Below are 17,308 nucleotides of genomic sequence, written 5' to 3'. Positions count from 1 at the left end.
CTTTAAAAACTTATTTGTCCTATCAGAGTGCGGAAATGAAAGAAATTTAATTTAATTATTCTTCTAAGTGGGAATCGAATCTACAATGATCACTTTTAAGCGATGTCAAATCATTGATTTGGTAATTGAAATAACAGAAAAATGTCTTATAATAATATTCAAATGTTATTAAGGCCAGAGGTGGCGTGTGGCACAAGCGTGCGTCTTTAAACGCGACAGGTTGTGGATTCGATTCCCACTTGATGAAATGAAATATTTATTATTTTCATTTTAATCGCTTCATCCTCATAAGAGAACGGAGAAATAGTAACTACAATAAGTAAAAAATATCAATCTTATACTAATATTATCGAGCTGAAGAGTGTTTTGTTGTTTTAGTGGGATCGAACCGGATTATTTAAATAATAGGGGTTGTCCCCATTATTTAAATAACTTTAGAATATACAGTAAGAAATAAAAAATAATAATTACACAGATAATAAAACAACAATTCAATTTAATTGCATTTATTAAGGACAACGACAACAGTACATTTGTAATACAATTAAATAATATATGATAACACTAATAACTTATATAGTGAAGGTAGCTAAGTCAAATTTAAAATGTTTTGTTTTATCATATTTTTATTATTATTTTTAGTGTATAATAACTTTAGTTATGAAAGAGACATAAGTTAAATTTCAGATTTTTGAACTGGGTTTAAATGACAGAAAAACGTTTTTTAATTCATAGCTATAGTTATAGCTAAGAATTTAAAACAAAATAAAAGACGGTTTTTTCTATTATCATATTTTTAAAAAAACTTTATATTAATTTGAAAAGTGGTAATAAAACGATCTACTCTAATATTTTGCGGTGATTCTCTATATCCCATAAATAGTATTTTTTAGAGATATGTCACTTTCATCATAAGAGTGACCATATTATAACTTTAATAGTGAAGAGACATATAAAGCTAGCTTGTTTGTTTGGTTGAACGCGCTAATCTCAATAACTACTGGGTCATAATGGATACAAAGTTGATTATTATATGTGTGGTATAATGTACTAACTTTACATATTTTAATGTAACTTATAATATTATAGATGATTTTTCTTTTCACTTAAAAAAAACCTCAATAATACCTCAATATATACAAATCAAGTGCAAATTTTAAAATTACGAATATGATTTATTATTTAAAGAAAAAACTAAAAAATCTTTTTAGCTCAGCTTTTTTTTCAACAATTTTCATTCCAACTAATTTTAACTGTAAACTATTTTCAACAATTCTACTTGAAGAGAACGATACTAGTTTAGTGTAATTAGTTGACTAATTTAGTAACATAGTTGCTCGGAAACAGACCCGTCATGCCGCGGAGTTCACCTGGAAACAAAAAAAATGAATATCATTTATCATTATTTTTTTATATATCATTTATCATTATATCATATTTTAATTTTATGTAGTGCGGCAGAAGAAACTTCTTAGTGTTGTGTAACGGCAAAAAACGCCACGCTTTATGTTATATAATAATAAATCCCCTCCGGTTGGCATCAAACCCGCAGCCATGGTGTCAACGATCAGACTGTGACACGATTGTCTAAACTAAACACATTAGAGTAATATAATATAACGAGATTTTCAACTTATTTTTATTGCATTTATAGAAAGCCACAATACAAAGTCAAAAAAGCGACCATTTTTTTCTTTTTTTTAGCAAGGTAGGCAGAGGGAACATAGTGTTAAGATACTTCCGTTTCGCTTTATTCGCGGAATTCTCGAGACTCGATTAAATACTTTATTTGCCTGAGTGAATGAAAGGGAAAGGCAATCGTATTCACAATCGTCGCATTTACAGTAGCACGCTCCTCCAAAATTCTACAGGTAGTGTATTAGCCGCTTAAAAGACACAGAAATTGTTATGGGCTCAAATCCACCCGAACCAATGATTATATTTAAATTATTTTCACTTCACTACTCTCCGGTGTTGAGTTTCGCCACTTGGCCGAAACTTATTAGTAATATAGTGACACTACACCTCTATCTAGTATATGATATATTGCACTAGAATTACTGCCCTATCAAAAACAAACTTATAAAAAGACAAAAAAAATAGAAAAATGTATAATTAAAAAAATGCCACATACCCTGCCACCAAGCCGGATCCTGAGATCTATCTGTGACCGCTATAATGTCATCCTTCTCGAAACTTAGCTCATCCGCGTTTTGAGCTGTATAAGGATATAAGGCTATTACCTGAAAAAAATATATAAAAGGAGCCGGTCAAGTGTGAGTTGGTCTTGCACACCGAGAGTTATCAATTTCAGGATTGTAGGTAAAAGAGAAGTACAATTTTAAAAGGTTGACAAATAAAAGTGTGCATGGTGGTTTTGCTCATTAGAAATAAATTTCCAAGTTTCAGTTTTTGAGCTCCAAGGGAGTAGACCTAGATATGTGATATTAATATTATTTTATTATTTGCTTGTTGTCTCCACAGTCTTGACAAACAGATAGCGGACCGATCATATGAGCGTAATAAACAAACTTACTTTATCAATAACAGTTTCAGTGGGCACGGTGTCCATTTTGGACATGACTGGTGTTGTCCTACCGGAAGTCCTTCCTGATGATTGTAACACCTAAAAGTGGGGAAAAAATATGAAAAATGTAGTTGATTAAAATATAAAAAAATATTGATTAGTTGAAAAATTTTTTTTTTTAAAAACAATTACAATATTTCAGATGAAAGAAAACAAACAGACACGGAAAACAACAAAATATAAATACAAAAAACAATCGGTATTACCTTAACATAGCTAGCTGGGAACCATCCACTCTGTCTGTTCCTGCCTTTAGCCTGTAACTCTCCTTCCCACCAACCACTCTCTGCTTTCTTTCTCACGATTAATAATTGGCCTTTTTGTAGGGACAGTTGCTCTGAACTATTAAAAAAGAAAGAAAATATTTACAATATACAAGCGACCCACAAGCGGTTTCGCCCACATTAACTTATTGTTATATAACAGCCAAATCATACAATATGTTTACATAAATTGAATGTTTTTCTTTTCCTTTTTTTAATACTGAACTTACCTAGTGGGGTAGGTAGTGGCCAAAGTGGTAGTAGTAAGTGGTCTAAGCGACCTCGTACTTGCGGCGGGAGGCAGCCGAGTCCCTTCCCGAGTCGTACATCGCGGGATAATGCGTGATATCATATTACATGACAACTAACCTAGTGGCAGTATAATTGGCCAACGCCTGGGCGACCTCGTGCTTGCGGCGGGAGGTAGCTGAGTCTCTTCCCGAGTCGCGCCTCGCGGAAGAGGCGGGGCGGGGAGCGCCAGGTGCGGGTGCCGAGTCAGTAATGGCGGCGACTTCCGATGAGATGGGAGTGGAGGACTTTTGTTCCTGAGTAGATAAAACAGATAGGTAGATAAAAATATTTTTAAAATGTCTTTATGTAAATGTAAATCGTCACGTTATTACTAAACAATTACGTCAAAGTTTTATAGTTTTTTTACAGTATTCACACACTCTTCTTTAGCTTTATGCTGTACCCCGCTAATACTAGGGTAGGCAGAGGTCGTACGTAGAACGACAGACCATTCCCATTGTGATCAATTTAGTAAAACTCAAATCGTAATAAACATGTTTATTGGCTGGTAATTATAATGCCTGGTAACGTATAATTATAATGCGAGGAAAAATATTTATTATTTTCTTTCAGCTCATTTTTATTTTACATATTAAGTATTCTTGTTTTATAAAAACAGACAAAATATATTTTTTTATTCCAAATATTAGCTTTATATTAATTACCATATATGACATGAAATTCACTAAATCATTTGTTACCTGTACCAATTCAACTTGGGGCATTGGTTCTTCAATTTGTTGTGGTATAGGTGTAGGTTCGATTTCCAGTTGAGGTTCTACAGGTTCTCTGGCCTCGGGAATACTTGACATCACTTCACCGCTGGTCGTAGTGTCTTTTGTTACGTAGTTGGATGGGAATATACCGGTACTGGGGTGAAAAGAAGATTTATTAGAGTTTTTTTTTTATTATTTATTTATCTCGAAAATAATAATAAAAAATACATGAAAAAAGAAATACTAAGGTTAAAAGTTAAGTAACTCTAATATGCTTTATATTTCCTACCGTATTCCAATCCTGCCAGTCCACCAGTCACCGTCCCGTCTCATTACTTCAATCCTCTCCCCGGCTTCGAACACCAAATCACCTGGCTCCGCTGAATTGTACGGATACGCTGCTATGTAGAAGTCTCCGCCTTCTTTATGTGAGAGAAAATAGTAAACAATTATTTCTGTCAAAAAGGAGGACTCTTTATCTTTTAAAGTTGGTAAAAATATTACAAGTGTCACAAATCTCTCGTATCTCTCGGCTCTATTTTAAGAGACACTAACACACAAATGCAAAGTTAAGCCTCGCAAACTATATACGTACATTTCAAATATAACTTACCCACAGCCGGCATGGCACCTCCTAAATCATTTGTTATTTCCGCTTCTGGTACTTCGGCTATCCCTAAAATACAAAAATATTATAATATTTTTACGAATAAAAAAAACGTCGATGAAAGGAGGTTCAGGGTTCAAGCCGTATAATTGGGGTTGGAAGGAATCCTTTTAAGCTGGCAGTACTGTAAGGACGTAGATACGAATATTAACACTCTATTGACATATAAATATATATTAGGAAATAATAAAAAAAAAATAGAAAAAGTAAAGAATTTCAATTTCCAATAAATTATTTAATTAAAAAAAATATGTGTTATTTAAAATGATACTACTGAGAAGTGACATCACAAGGTTCTTTATTTTCTGATATTATAAATACAAGTACATGTTTTTGGTGAAGCTTTTGGTGTATATGGTTTTATTTATAAAAAATATAAAATTTATATGTTATAATCAAAATTCTTTTCAATATGATATTGTCTAAAATAACATTTATTTCTTATGACTTTACTTAACTACTACTAAAACCGTCTTCATTTTTTTTTAATATTTTTTACTACGGTACAGTAAAACATCTATTTTTTACAGAAAATCAATACCACTTTTTACTAACTTATATTAAGGTTTTTTTGTCGTCTTAACTCTATACATTCTATATAGGAAACCTAGTGTTAAAACACTCTTTTACACTCAATATTATAGACATTACGTGTTGAGTGGAGGAACAAATAAAAATAATTGATTCCCCCAATTGTGTATAGAAATCCTCAACCATAATAAGGTTTACTATATAAAACAAAAAATCTAAGAATTTTGACTATAGCATTATAATGGGACAAACATACAAAATTTACATAAAAATTGGGAATTTTAAGAAATTAGAAGCTTACATTGTTCTTGATAGTTGGCTTGTATAAAAGAAAGTGAATAATTATTTTTTATATAAAAAGAAAGAACGGGAAGAATATTAATAAATTTACTTAGAAATTGTCTTTTTTTAGCTTCACGCTGTATCTCGTATAAAGCAGGGTAGCAGGCAGAGAGATCATAGTATTCAGGCACTTCCAAATTCAAAATTTTGTAACTCAAGAATCGTCTCGTAGTTTGTTTTTTTGAATGATAAAACAAAAATATTTCGTCTCCCCTAATAATAGAATTCACAACCATCGTGTTTACAGCCAGACGTTGTGTTTGTAATAATAATGACCATCACCAACAGATGACATTAATTTGTTTATGTATTCATTTGCATATCTATAGTTATATTATGAAGAGTTTGTTTGAACGAGATTAGTGTAATCTCAGAAACTATTGGTTCGAATAGTTTTTTTGTGATAGTCAATTTATCGAGGAAGGCTATATATAAGTCTATATTACATCATGTTAATCATTTCTATGTAACCCATTGTATCTGTGGTTGGTGTCACCGTGTTCCCTCACTTAGAACACACGAGTAGCTATTTCTATTTGGCCACGCGGTCAAAACTGGTGGTAAAATGTAGCATATCTTACCTTCTAACTGCGTTTTAGTTTCTAATGGCTCTATAACTTCGGCGTACGCTTGTATTGTGTTTATGTCCTCGACGTATGATTCCGGGAACCACCCAGATTGACCTGTTATCGAGAAATAAGAGCGTAAGTGTTTTATAGTTTCACGCTGTATCCCGTATATAGCAAAGGGATTTTAGTGTTAAGACACTCCATTCCCCACAGACCGACAAATTTGCAAAACATTGGCTGTTTAGTGGTGGAGCACAACGCCGTACTTTTCCTTGTTGTGAGAGCTCGCACCACGCGCACCACGACGGTGTCTTTCACATTATAGACTATATAATGAGACAAACAATAGCTAAAATCTATTAAAACCCATCAAAATACTCACCTCTGGCCATACCCCATTTCCATCCTGGTTCAGCATCACCACGGGGTGCTGTTGCTTCACTTACCTAAATACAATGCAAAATAGTTACATATATATATATGTGTTTAGGTATCAATAATCGTATGTTTCTTACATCTCTATCTATATCTATACAAAAATAATTATGAATATACGTTAGTATATTCATAATTATTTTTTTTATTAGAAAAAACACCCTTGCTTTTTTTGAGGCTTCCCGGATAATAAATATTTTCATGACCAATAACTCCAACCTTCTCTATTTATTTTGAATTTGAAGTGTAAATATGATGAAGTTCAAAGTCCTATATATAAATAGGAGTATATAACATAAAAACACATACTAGATCACCCGGCTGCAAGCTCAACTCGTCACCAGTTCTGGCATTAAACTCATACACGCACCGCCATTTTGGTGCGTTAGTGACGTTTGACACTACTTCCGTAGCTGAAAAAAAAATGATTTAATTAAAAACAACCGACGCAAAAATCATAAAAAGTAAATAAACCACTAAAAAACGCTGATCGCATACGGTTGAACATATTTTCTTCAATTATGGTTAACAAAATTCGATTAGTCACCTTTCAAACGATAAAAATAATCATAATCGGTTCATCCGTTTAGGAGCTATGATACCACAACACAGACATACAAATACAAAAATCGACACGTCAAACCTTTACCACCTCTTCTTTTCATCATTAGTTAAAAATAATTATTGATTTTATTACTGATACATACAATCAAAAATAATGCCAATGCTAATGATACCGGGGTTTGATTAAACTAAACGCGACGAAACGGTTCGATCTCAACACGAGGGATGAAATAGTTAATAATATTATTAATTAATGTGTTAATTCTTCATTCTAGCCACCATTTACCACGCAAAATATTAGTTTAGTTTAGCGGAGCGTAGGGGATGGAATGTCTTAACACTTGATTTTCAAGACAAGATTCTCTCTGTCTAACTTCCTTTATGCGGGATACAGGAAGAAGTTTTAAAAAAGTAAGTACATATGATTACATACCATTAGTGGTTTGGGCGTCACCCCATGCAGCTTCGGTGCTCGTAGGTTCACCCCACGCCTCGTCTGACGTACCCCAGTCTGCGTCTAAAAAAAACAAAATTAGTAAAAGTAAAGTAAATAAAATAAATCACCTATACAACAAAACTAGTTATTCAATCATTTATTTCATCAAATGTGTGTGCGTGTGTGTGTATCGTAACTATCCACTTCACATATACAATACATACACAAAACATGTGTACGTTTATATACGAGTATTATGTATTGGTGTGTGTAAGCGTTAGTAGTGATCTTGTCTATGGTTAGTTTGCGTACGTAAGTAAGTTGTAGGTGCAAGAGAGTGACGTTTTCTCTCTTTCTCTGATAGTTAAGTTTCTCAATAGAAAATGGAATCAAATACAGATGAAGCTAAAGAAGTTTTACTTCAGTTGTGTGGACTAAAGCACACTCGTTTATTTTGTTTTTAATTGTGTAGCGACCGTGACCTGTTTGTGTGTTTGTCGATATCTGTTTGTGGTAATATAATTGTGTTTATGGGAATATAATCTCACCAGCTCCCCAAGCACTGTCAGCGGGCGCGGTATTTCTATTTTGTACATATTCATCTCTCTTCTGTTCATACAGCTTCCATACTGTGGCGCATTTTTCACTTAACTGAGCGACTCGTTCGTTTATCTCGGAAAGCTGACTTTCGTTGCTTTCTAGGTCGGATTTTTTGCTTTCCACTATTGCTTTTGCTGCGTCAACCTATTTTATTTAAAAAGAAATATGTAGATGCTTTTTTTTGTATTTAATGAATTCACTTTTTTTCCTCAAAAATAACATATTTTTCTTATCTAACTTAGATATAAACTTTTGAATTCAAAGAATCAAAGTAGCAGGTCAGTATTCGAAATTATTATTATACGTATAAATCTATTCATATTTTCTTAAAAATAATAATAATTATTATTACATATACTTTTCATTTATTTATATATGTATATTGTAGATACCTTTTCACGTAATTGTTTGAGGGTGGCCTCCATCATATTGAGCTGTCCATCGTCACCGGCAGCTTCTGTTACTTTAGCCTAAAAATAAAGAAATATGTATTTTGGAACCTACAACCGTCGCGTTTACGGTTTGACGCTGAGATGGTCTAATACCAGTATGGAACCATATTTAAAGAAATGTCAGAAACGATAGTTCTTTAGAAAAAAACTTAAGATATGTGCTATGGCCTCAATTTAAACATATAAACAGAAAAAATAAAGTACTAAGGAGCCCCGCTCCACATTTTCTACTTAAAAAGGTATTTAACCTTAAATTTTACTATCCTTACTTAAATGAGCAAAAGTCAAGAATGCAATGTTCCGACACTAGGTTCTAAAAGGTTGTGATGAAAACCAAGTGTTTGTAGTATTATAGTACGAAAAAAACCACTAGCATTTTCATTAAAAAAAAACACTTACCTTAGCGTCCAAATCTGCCTTTTCTTTATTTAACGCTATTTGTTTCGCATTTAGTTCCTTCACTCTTGCCTTTAGTTGTTGCATTTCCGACATACTAGCGTCGCGATCGGAACTAATTATAAAAAAGTATTCACCATTATAAGGATAGGGTGTTAAGCGGCGAAACTCAACGCCGTAATTAATTTAAAACGGAGTATAAAAATGAGGATGTCATTGAAATTAATAAAAAATTTGACCGTCCCGATGCAGCGCAATTAATTCAATTCAATTTCAGTCAATCAATTCAATTGAAATCAATGAATTAATTACATTAAATAAATTTTAGGTAATATTTTAGTTGAGTAATAATAATAATATTAGATAATAATAATATTCATGACTCACTTTACACGACTGGCTTCAAATTACAATTACATAATTATTTCCCTTGATAAGAATACTGCCTACAAATAATGCGACACAAAAAAACACAAAAAAATCATTTACCGCATGGAATCTATAGTACATTTATGAGCAGCGACCGCAGTTCTAGTGTCTCTTATTTCCTTCGCCAGTGACCCAGCCCTCGTAGTGACGGAGCTTAACTCCGCGGTCAGTGACTGACTTCTGGCTTTTAGAGACAAAACTTTAGTTTGTTCCTCTGTACGGAGAGCCTCCAGTTCACGGGTTCTGTAAAAAATTGTGTCAAATATAAAAACATAAATATTTATATCAGATTGAAGAAATAGTCTTTTAAGATAAAATAATAATTAACTACTATTTTTTTATATTATTACAGTGTTATTTATCATTTGGAATAGAAAAAACTACTTTAGAAAACCTAAGAACCTAAGAAGATATTTCCGTTCCCCACTTTCCGCCGAATTCTTGAGGCATTGCGTATTGAGTGTCGCAACTGAACGCTGCACTTTGCCTCGTTACCAGAGCAATGGAATGAAAATATTAAATTAAATTATCAATCCCCGAGTGGGAATTAAACTCCCAAGCTGTCACGTTTATAATCACACCACACACCGTTCCTAGTTTTGCACCAAAACTCAACAAGACATTGTGTGATGAGTGGCAGAATACGACGCCGTAATTTTTCTTGAATATGTCTTGTCTTGAGAGCGAAGAAACGGAATTATATAAATTTTATTTTAGCTTTACGCTGTATCCCCTACATAGTAGCCCTATGTTCGGTATCCAGCGTGAATTTAGTAAAATAAATATGATATAATACAAACCTCTTTTTCTCCCACTCTAATTGACACTGTCTTTCCATTTCTTTTCTTGCTGCTTCCCGTTTTTCCTGTAAAATAAAATTAATTAATAGTGGTCCGCCATTTTATTGTAGCGGCCATTTTGAATCTTTATTTTTGTTTAGAATGTAGTGTATTCTACAAGTCAACCTCTTTTATTTGATACCCTTTTTGTAGGATATAAAAAAATATGTATGGCAGTGGAATCCCAGAGCTACACTCCGTTACGTGTTGTGGAACACAAGTAAATACAAGTGGTACATACAAGTACATACAAGTGGTAGAACTCAACACTTCATTTTTTTTTGTTCCTCTCAGTGGAAATGAAACCTACAACCGCATTTACAATCAGTCGCAGTCGAAAGACATCAATCAGTTGTATAATTAAAATAAAATAATTTACCTGTTCTTCTTTCTGTTTTCTAAGCAATTCTTCTTGTTCCTTCTTTTGAGCTTCCAAACGCAACTTCTCCTTCTTTTCTGCTTCTTCGCGCTCTTTTCTTTCTCTCTCCGCCTAATTTAATATTAATATCATGAATAAATCGATAATTCTTATTTTAAACTACCTATAAAACTATTTAAATTATAGCTAATTCTCTAAAGTCTAAAACATTCGTTTTACTAAAAATCAGTTAAAACTAAAAACATAATAAAAACCAAACCAAAATTCAAGATTAATATCGTTCGTCAAATATTTAATATTTTTATTATCAAATATTTTCATATTTTTATTTTTGATAAATAAAAAAATCTATGCAATGAAGTCAATCTAATTTAAAATTAAATAAATAGATAGATACTCGTATATATATATAGTTAAATAAAATGAATATCAATATTTAAAATTTTGTGATTGTAGTGACCAATTCACTCGTTTTTATATTTTTAACATAGATATATTATAATAAAAATACACTTCACTAAATAAAAAAATACCACTAATAATAAAATATAGCCATCTACTCAATATTTCCTTTAACTAAAATACCTCAGCTTCCTTTGACGCGTGAAATAAAAGGGCAAAAAATTAAATGAAAATTAAAACCAGGCAACCTTAAACGCTGTATCCCACATATAACAAGGTAGGCAGGGTAGCTTAGTGTAGATAGACTCTGTTCTCATTTCATTTTGGGACATTGCATTGAGTGGCGAAACTTAACGCCGCGGCATGTCTGATTGTTATTTTTATAATCATTATATATTTAAACAAACGCTTGAAAAGCAAAGAAGAATATCTTCATTAAGGTAACTGTACCCAAGAACCACGAAAGGTAAAACTGGTAAGCTTACCTTTTTTCATTTTCCCTATTTCTATTTTTTGAATATCCTTCAATTTAGCTCGCTTAAACTTATTTTTATATTATAGCTAAAGGATAATAAATGTTTAGTATTTTGAAACCTATATTTTTTATTAAAAAGCAAACGTTAGAAAAAGGCCTACCTTTTCTTTCATTTGAGCGTCGGCCAGCTGAGATCTTCTCCTTTCCAACTCAGCTTGACCACGAGCCAAGTTCTCTTTCCTTCTCTCCTCATACGATTTGACACTCGATTGACTCGTAACTGATTCACGTCTGAAATTCCTGATTGAATTTAAGCTAGGTAAATTATCATTTAAATACACCAAACTTAAAAATATATATAGATAACTAGGAAAAATATGATATAAAAAATGTGATAGGTGTTGAAGGCCGTTGTGGCGCAGTAGCCCAGAGTGTAATTGTTAACGCGACGGTTGTGCCAGTGTGACTTCGATTACCAATCTAGAGAATTAGTTATTTAATATTTTCATTTCCTCGCTCTGGTGACAAGACAAAGCGCGGCGTTGAGTTCACTCAATAACAAGTAATGTCTCGAAAATTCTGTGAGATTGCCTCTGGCTGCCCTGCTGTCTGCGGGACATGACGTGAAACTTTAAAAATGATAGCTTCACGCATGGAAAACAGCTTTACGTTTTTTCCCACGTAACAAGAAAGAATCTAGTGCTAAGACACTCATTTTTTCATTATACTACTCAAATTCTAAATAGGTATAGATCGAGGAAAAGAAAGTAATTCATTCCTCCGAAAACCGATAACTGTCAGATGACGTCTCACTTCAAATATACAAACTATCTTAAATATACGATTTTTTTTTAAATATCAGCTTTTAAAAAATCAATACATTATTTCGTTTTACGCATTGTAACTTACCTGAAAGTAGGCGGTATCAACTCAACAGGTAACTTCGCGGGTACAGCTTCCCCTTGAGTGGCTCTTTCACATAAATACATGGCTAAGACGAATTCTTCACAACCTATGAAAGAATTAGAGAATTATTGTAGTTTTTTTTTGAATCAGTTTATTTCCTTCTAAGCATACGACTTTTAACTGACTATACAATAAAATTTAAATGTATTTTTTAAATATCAAATACAAAAATCTTATTTCCTGTACTTACCTAGCTTCCCATCTGAATCCAAATCAGCCAACGCCCATATCTGGGCTAAACTTTGTTGTGGAAGTCTAGATTGTAGCATTATAGACCTGGCCTGAGCCCCCGATACAGAACCGGTCTTTGCACGGTCAGTGGCGTTGTACAGTTGAGTATATCTGGAGGATGTTAGTTTCAAAATGTTAAAATATTCGCTTAAAAAAAAAGAAAATCAGATCATTTTTAGTTGCAAAAGAAATGCAAAGGTCAGAGTTCACACGCCTCTGTTCTGGTAAACACGACACAAAAAGATATGCATATATTACTTTGACGCCGATCAAGTCGCTATCGTCAGGTTCGTTCACCGTAAAACCGGACGTGTTTAACTTTTTTTTTGGCAACCCTACTAAAAATACTAACTTACTTCAATTTCTGTGGTTGCGGTATTCCCCATTCCAACGCTGGTGGTGGACTCACGACTCCCATTGGAACTTCTGTAGGGCTTGTTACTAGAGAACCTAAAAATAAAAATTGAAATAAAAATTGATTATTATACAATTTGACCTACAAGTTCTAAATTTAATATTATAAAGATGAACCTTTTTTGATTGAATGTGCCATTCTCAAGAACTATTGTTTTGAATTATTAAATTCATTTTGAGTTGGAGGCTTGGAAGGAAGGTTGTGTTTCCAGTTATCAAAAGGATTTATGCTATATTTCATTACGCTAATCGTTTCAATCGTTGGATTTAGATTGTGCCATATGTACTCACAAGTAGAATTTAGCCAGGCGGATTAAGCCAATATAAGGCATGGATAAAAAATATATTTTCAAAATGAATATGTGCTTACTCAAAACATTACAGTTGGTCAAAATACATCCATAAACTATTAAACTGGGCTTTTCATTGTTAGCAAGTAAATCTTGGGTCTTCGATTCAGTGTATGTGTGAGTGATTATTAAATAATAATGTAACATATTACCAAAAAAACTCCATCGATCGCAGTCCGCATAGAGGCAACCTGGACACCTAATTATGTAGACACTACGTTCCCATTAAAACAATTTTGTTCCCAACGATCCACCGATAATAATAATCTAAAAAACTAAAAAAAACATGTAAAACTTACCAGGCTTAGAGAACGAATCACTTTTCACAGCCGTAATGGGTGTAGAAGTTATTGGTTGACTCGCAATTGAACCCGCTAAACTTGTCACCGATTTAGGAGGACTAACTAAAGAACCTACGGTCGTTCCCGTCGGAATTTGTGGTTGAGAAGACGGGACTAACGGACTTGGGCCAACCAATGGCTGGTTTTGGTTAATAGAATTAATTTGATGATTTGGGGGACTTGTTAATGATTGGGTCATTAATGGTTGACTTGAGTTTAAAGGTTGAGTACCCATCAATGGTTGGGTAGGTTGGATTAGTGGCTGCGTCGGTTGAATCAACGGCTGGCTTGGGTGAATCAACGGTTGATTTGGTTGGATCAATGGTTGATTTGGTTGAATCAATGTTTGATTCTGTTGAATCAATGGTTGACCTGGTTGGATCAATGGTTGACTCGGTTGAATCAAAGGTTGACTAGCCATTTGCGGGGTCGAATTGATCAGCGGTTGTCCATTCCCGATCAACGGTTGTGGAACAGGTTTAACACCGGAAATTAAATCTGGGACTGCTGGTTTTGGGGGGATTGATTGATTGAAATCACCTAGAAGAGATTGATTGGATTGAGCGGGTTGAGGGGGTATCCCGGCTATTAGGGGTTGGGTCATAGTAGGCATAGGTGGGATAGGTGGCTTAGGGGGAGGAAATTGTTGTTTTGCACCTAAAAGGTAAAAAAAGGTACTTGAAAAATTTGTAATTCATTCAATAAATAATTGAAAAATAAAATTTTGATTAATTGGTTTAATTTACAGATAAATTTAGTAATGTTCTAATGAGCGAGTTGAAATATCTATCTGGTATCTAACTCACCTTAAAAAAAATTCAAGCATAGATAACAGGATTTAGAGTGTCATATTTTTAAAAACATCTTAAGTGATTTTTATTAAGTACTTGAAGAAGATTTAACTACTGTATAAACATAAATATATTTTTTCGTATTTACCGGATTCAAACAAGTCTGTATTATATATATTTTATTATAAAAAAGTTACCTGTTGGACTTAGTGAGGCAAGGAGAGAAGGCGGTAGAGCCTTCGGTATTTCCACACCATGTAGTTTTAAATTTATTATCTGTAAAAAAAATAATACTGAAAAAAAAGGCGTAAATCTAATTTAGACAAAATAATAAAAATATATAAGCCAGTCAATCTAATTTAGAATAAATAATATATATTTTTTATTTACAGACTTCATTTCGTAACCCTACATTATAGGAGAAAAGTCCAAAAAAAGAGATAAATCGTATTTTTAAATTGTTATTCCACAAGGGAAGGAAAAATATATATTTTGAAACAGCTTCTCCGTCACGTATTTTTTTAATATTTCTGAAAAATTAAATTCCATACTTATATAAAAAATACACATAGCTCAGTAAGTATGTAATAAAATTTAAGAATCTGTATTACATCCAATTCTAATTATTGTAACATCATGAAACTTGGCAATTATACGTAGATTAGACCATCGAGCTCGTCTGATGACGGAATTGGAACATGGCTCCATGCCAAGGCCAGGTCCCAGGACTCTCTACTGGTGATTTCAATGCAAATGGCACTCAGTGGTTAAAATTACCTTGCAAGCGATAGAAAACTCCTTCAAATCCAATTTGCCGTCAGCATTTGTATCGGCGAGAGACCAAATCTGCCCTAAAATTGGTGGTGGCAATTGTGACTGAAAGATAATCATAAAATATGTCAAATAATATATTATACAGGGTGGAAGCGTCAGCGCTCCTTATATTTCCCATTGATAGGTTTATGTACGCGTGTGACATTCTTGACAAATGGAGTTTTATTTTACAATGATATTTTTATTAATTATTTTGTCTGAAATAACTTTCTAAAGTGGTGCAAAGACAAAAACACTGTGTCAGTTAGTTTTGTCTTTTTACACTCTTTTGTTACTACAAAAGATTGAAGAATTGTCATAAAAATTAAAGTTTAATTCTAAAATTTTTATCCAGCTTCACACTGTATCCTGCACACAGCAAGGTAGGTAGAGGGAACCTAGTGTTAAGATACTTTGTTTCCCATTTTCCGCCCAATTAGAGGCACAAACAGTTGCATTTCAAAAAGTATATTTTATTATTTAATATATAAAAATAACTTTGGAGGCCATCATATTGCAGCAGCTCATCATTTGACTGTAAGCGCAATGGTTGTGGGATAAATTTCCTAGGGTTTTATTTTGCTTAGGTATGGCACAAACATGTGTGTGTAATCACAACAAGAACTTTCAAACTTAAATCTAATAAAATTTCTAAACAATTAACAAAAGTAACATTTAAAAAAATATTAAATAACATTTATATTTTAAGTTCATGTAGGACTAACTGTTCCAGAACAGTCAAGTAGTATATTATTCCTGGAACATGTTTAGACCATAAAGGAATAGAAACTTAAATACATATATGTAAAAATACTTATAATGTTTATTACCTGTAACATAAATCTCTTTGCTTGTTCCCCAGTCAAAGTACCATTGACAGGGCCGAGATTGCGGAAATGTTCTGCAAATTTTATATGTTCATGGGGTTGAATCATCCATGGATCACCCATTTTTCTGTAAAAGAAAAATATATTAGCATTCCGTCCTATTAAGAGTTCGGACCAATGGATATATTTAGATATATTTTTAGGGATGGGACTTGACTTTAGTTTCAAATTTATCTTTCTGTGTAAATATTTATTTTTTATTATTCAAGTTTAATTTTTTGTTAATAAAAATTGTGGGTTGGATACACCTTCATTCCTACATCCTCATGTTCAGAATAGTACCAGGGACTTATACACCTACTTATATAAGTCCCTAACAAGCCCCTTTAAAATTTTGACCTCCAATAATAAAATGAGGAAAGTATTATAGAGAAATAGGAGTAGTAGTAGTAGTAAGTATTATAGTAGCTATTATACATTATTTATAAATAAAACAAAAAATAAAACTATATCTATTATTAAATTTTATTATTCATTGTTTAATTATTAAATAAACAAGAAATAGAAAAAGGATAAGAATAATTATACAATATTCTAAGAGTGATTTAAAGTAAAATGAATAGAAATAATTTCTAATCAAGAATAAATAAAACTTATCTTATATATTATATTTGCAAAGGAAATGTAATATAAATATCTTTTTTAACAGATTCTTATTAAACTAAGGAAGAATTAACTGCTTCATAATGAAATACTATAGATTTACAATCAAAATACATAATTCAATCAATAAAATTATATTTTCTAGTAAGAGAGCAGCTAGAAAGTTTTGAAATATTTAACATTTTCTTCATAGAATAAAAGTATTTGTTAATAAATTTAAGAATAAAGTAATAACTTATTGAAATTATTATTATTTTATATAACTTACATGTAATTATATTAGTTATTCTGCAAGAAATCACCAACGCCCCTTAGATGTATAAAATATTATAATAAAACTCTTCACTTCTTCAGCTCTTCGCTTATTGATCGGATAGAAGTTAGAACTGTCAAATTTAAATGACGTACCCATCTTAGTTCCAAAATTTAAATAAATAATAATGTTTTATCATAATATTCAATATTGAAATTATAATTTATCTATATGAATATATACATTTTTATTCTAAATTAAAAACAAGAACCTGTACTAGGCCAGG

General features: G+C 32.4%; 1 protein-coding gene across 4 annotated transcripts; it reads right to left on the bottom strand.

Moving 5' to 3' along the window:
* Nucleotides 1-490: 490 nt before the first annotated feature.
* On the bottom strand, nucleotides 491-17,183 carry LOC146538471 (intersectin-2-like). Of its 4 annotated transcripts, XM_085186982.1 has the most exons (29): nucleotides 17,038-17,183; nucleotides 16,110-16,233; nucleotides 15,244-15,342; nucleotides 14,664-14,742; nucleotides 13,634-14,332; nucleotides 12,927-13,020; nucleotides 12,530-12,681; nucleotides 12,283-12,385; nucleotides 11,535-11,673; nucleotides 10,497-10,607; nucleotides 10,079-10,143; nucleotides 9,339-9,521; nucleotides 8,853-8,964; nucleotides 8,394-8,471; nucleotides 7,950-8,145; nucleotides 7,399-7,482; nucleotides 6,711-6,814; nucleotides 6,349-6,412; nucleotides 5,979-6,080; nucleotides 5,357-5,374; nucleotides 4,471-4,533; nucleotides 4,147-4,279; nucleotides 3,843-4,011; nucleotides 3,220-3,395; nucleotides 2,794-2,929; nucleotides 2,537-2,626; nucleotides 2,135-2,243; nucleotides 1,302-1,370; nucleotides 491-1,267 (listed from the first exon to the last, which is right to left on the bottom strand). In XM_085186982.1, exons 2-28 carry the CDS (start codon nucleotides 16,227-16,229, stop codon nucleotides 1,309-1,311), a joined length of 3,540 nt encoding a protein of 1,179 aa, XP_085043108.1. In that variant the 5' UTR covers nucleotides 16,230-16,233; nucleotides 17,038-17,183; the 3' UTR covers nucleotides 491-1,267; nucleotides 1,302-1,308. The 4 variants fall into 4 exon arrangements, with proteins under 4 accessions (XP_085043108.1, XP_085043109.1, XP_085043110.1 ...); XM_085186983.1 differs by having other exon boundaries at nucleotides 491-1,370; nucleotides 11,535-11,664; XM_085186984.1 differs by lacking the exon at nucleotides 5,357-5,374 and having other exon boundaries at nucleotides 491-1,370; nucleotides 17,038-17,182.
* Nucleotides 17,184-17,308: the final 125 nt, after the last annotated feature.

This window comes from Heliconius melpomene, chromosome 6, assembly GCF_056956725.1.
Source record: "Heliconius melpomene rosina isolate 202511_hmr_F chromosome 6, ASM5695672v1, whole genome shotgun sequence".
Lineage (NCBI taxonomy): Eukaryota > Metazoa > Arthropoda > Insecta > Lepidoptera > Nymphalidae > Heliconius > Heliconius melpomene.
Note: the sequence above shows the minus strand (reverse complement) of the source record. Positions and strands in the feature narration are given on the sequence as shown.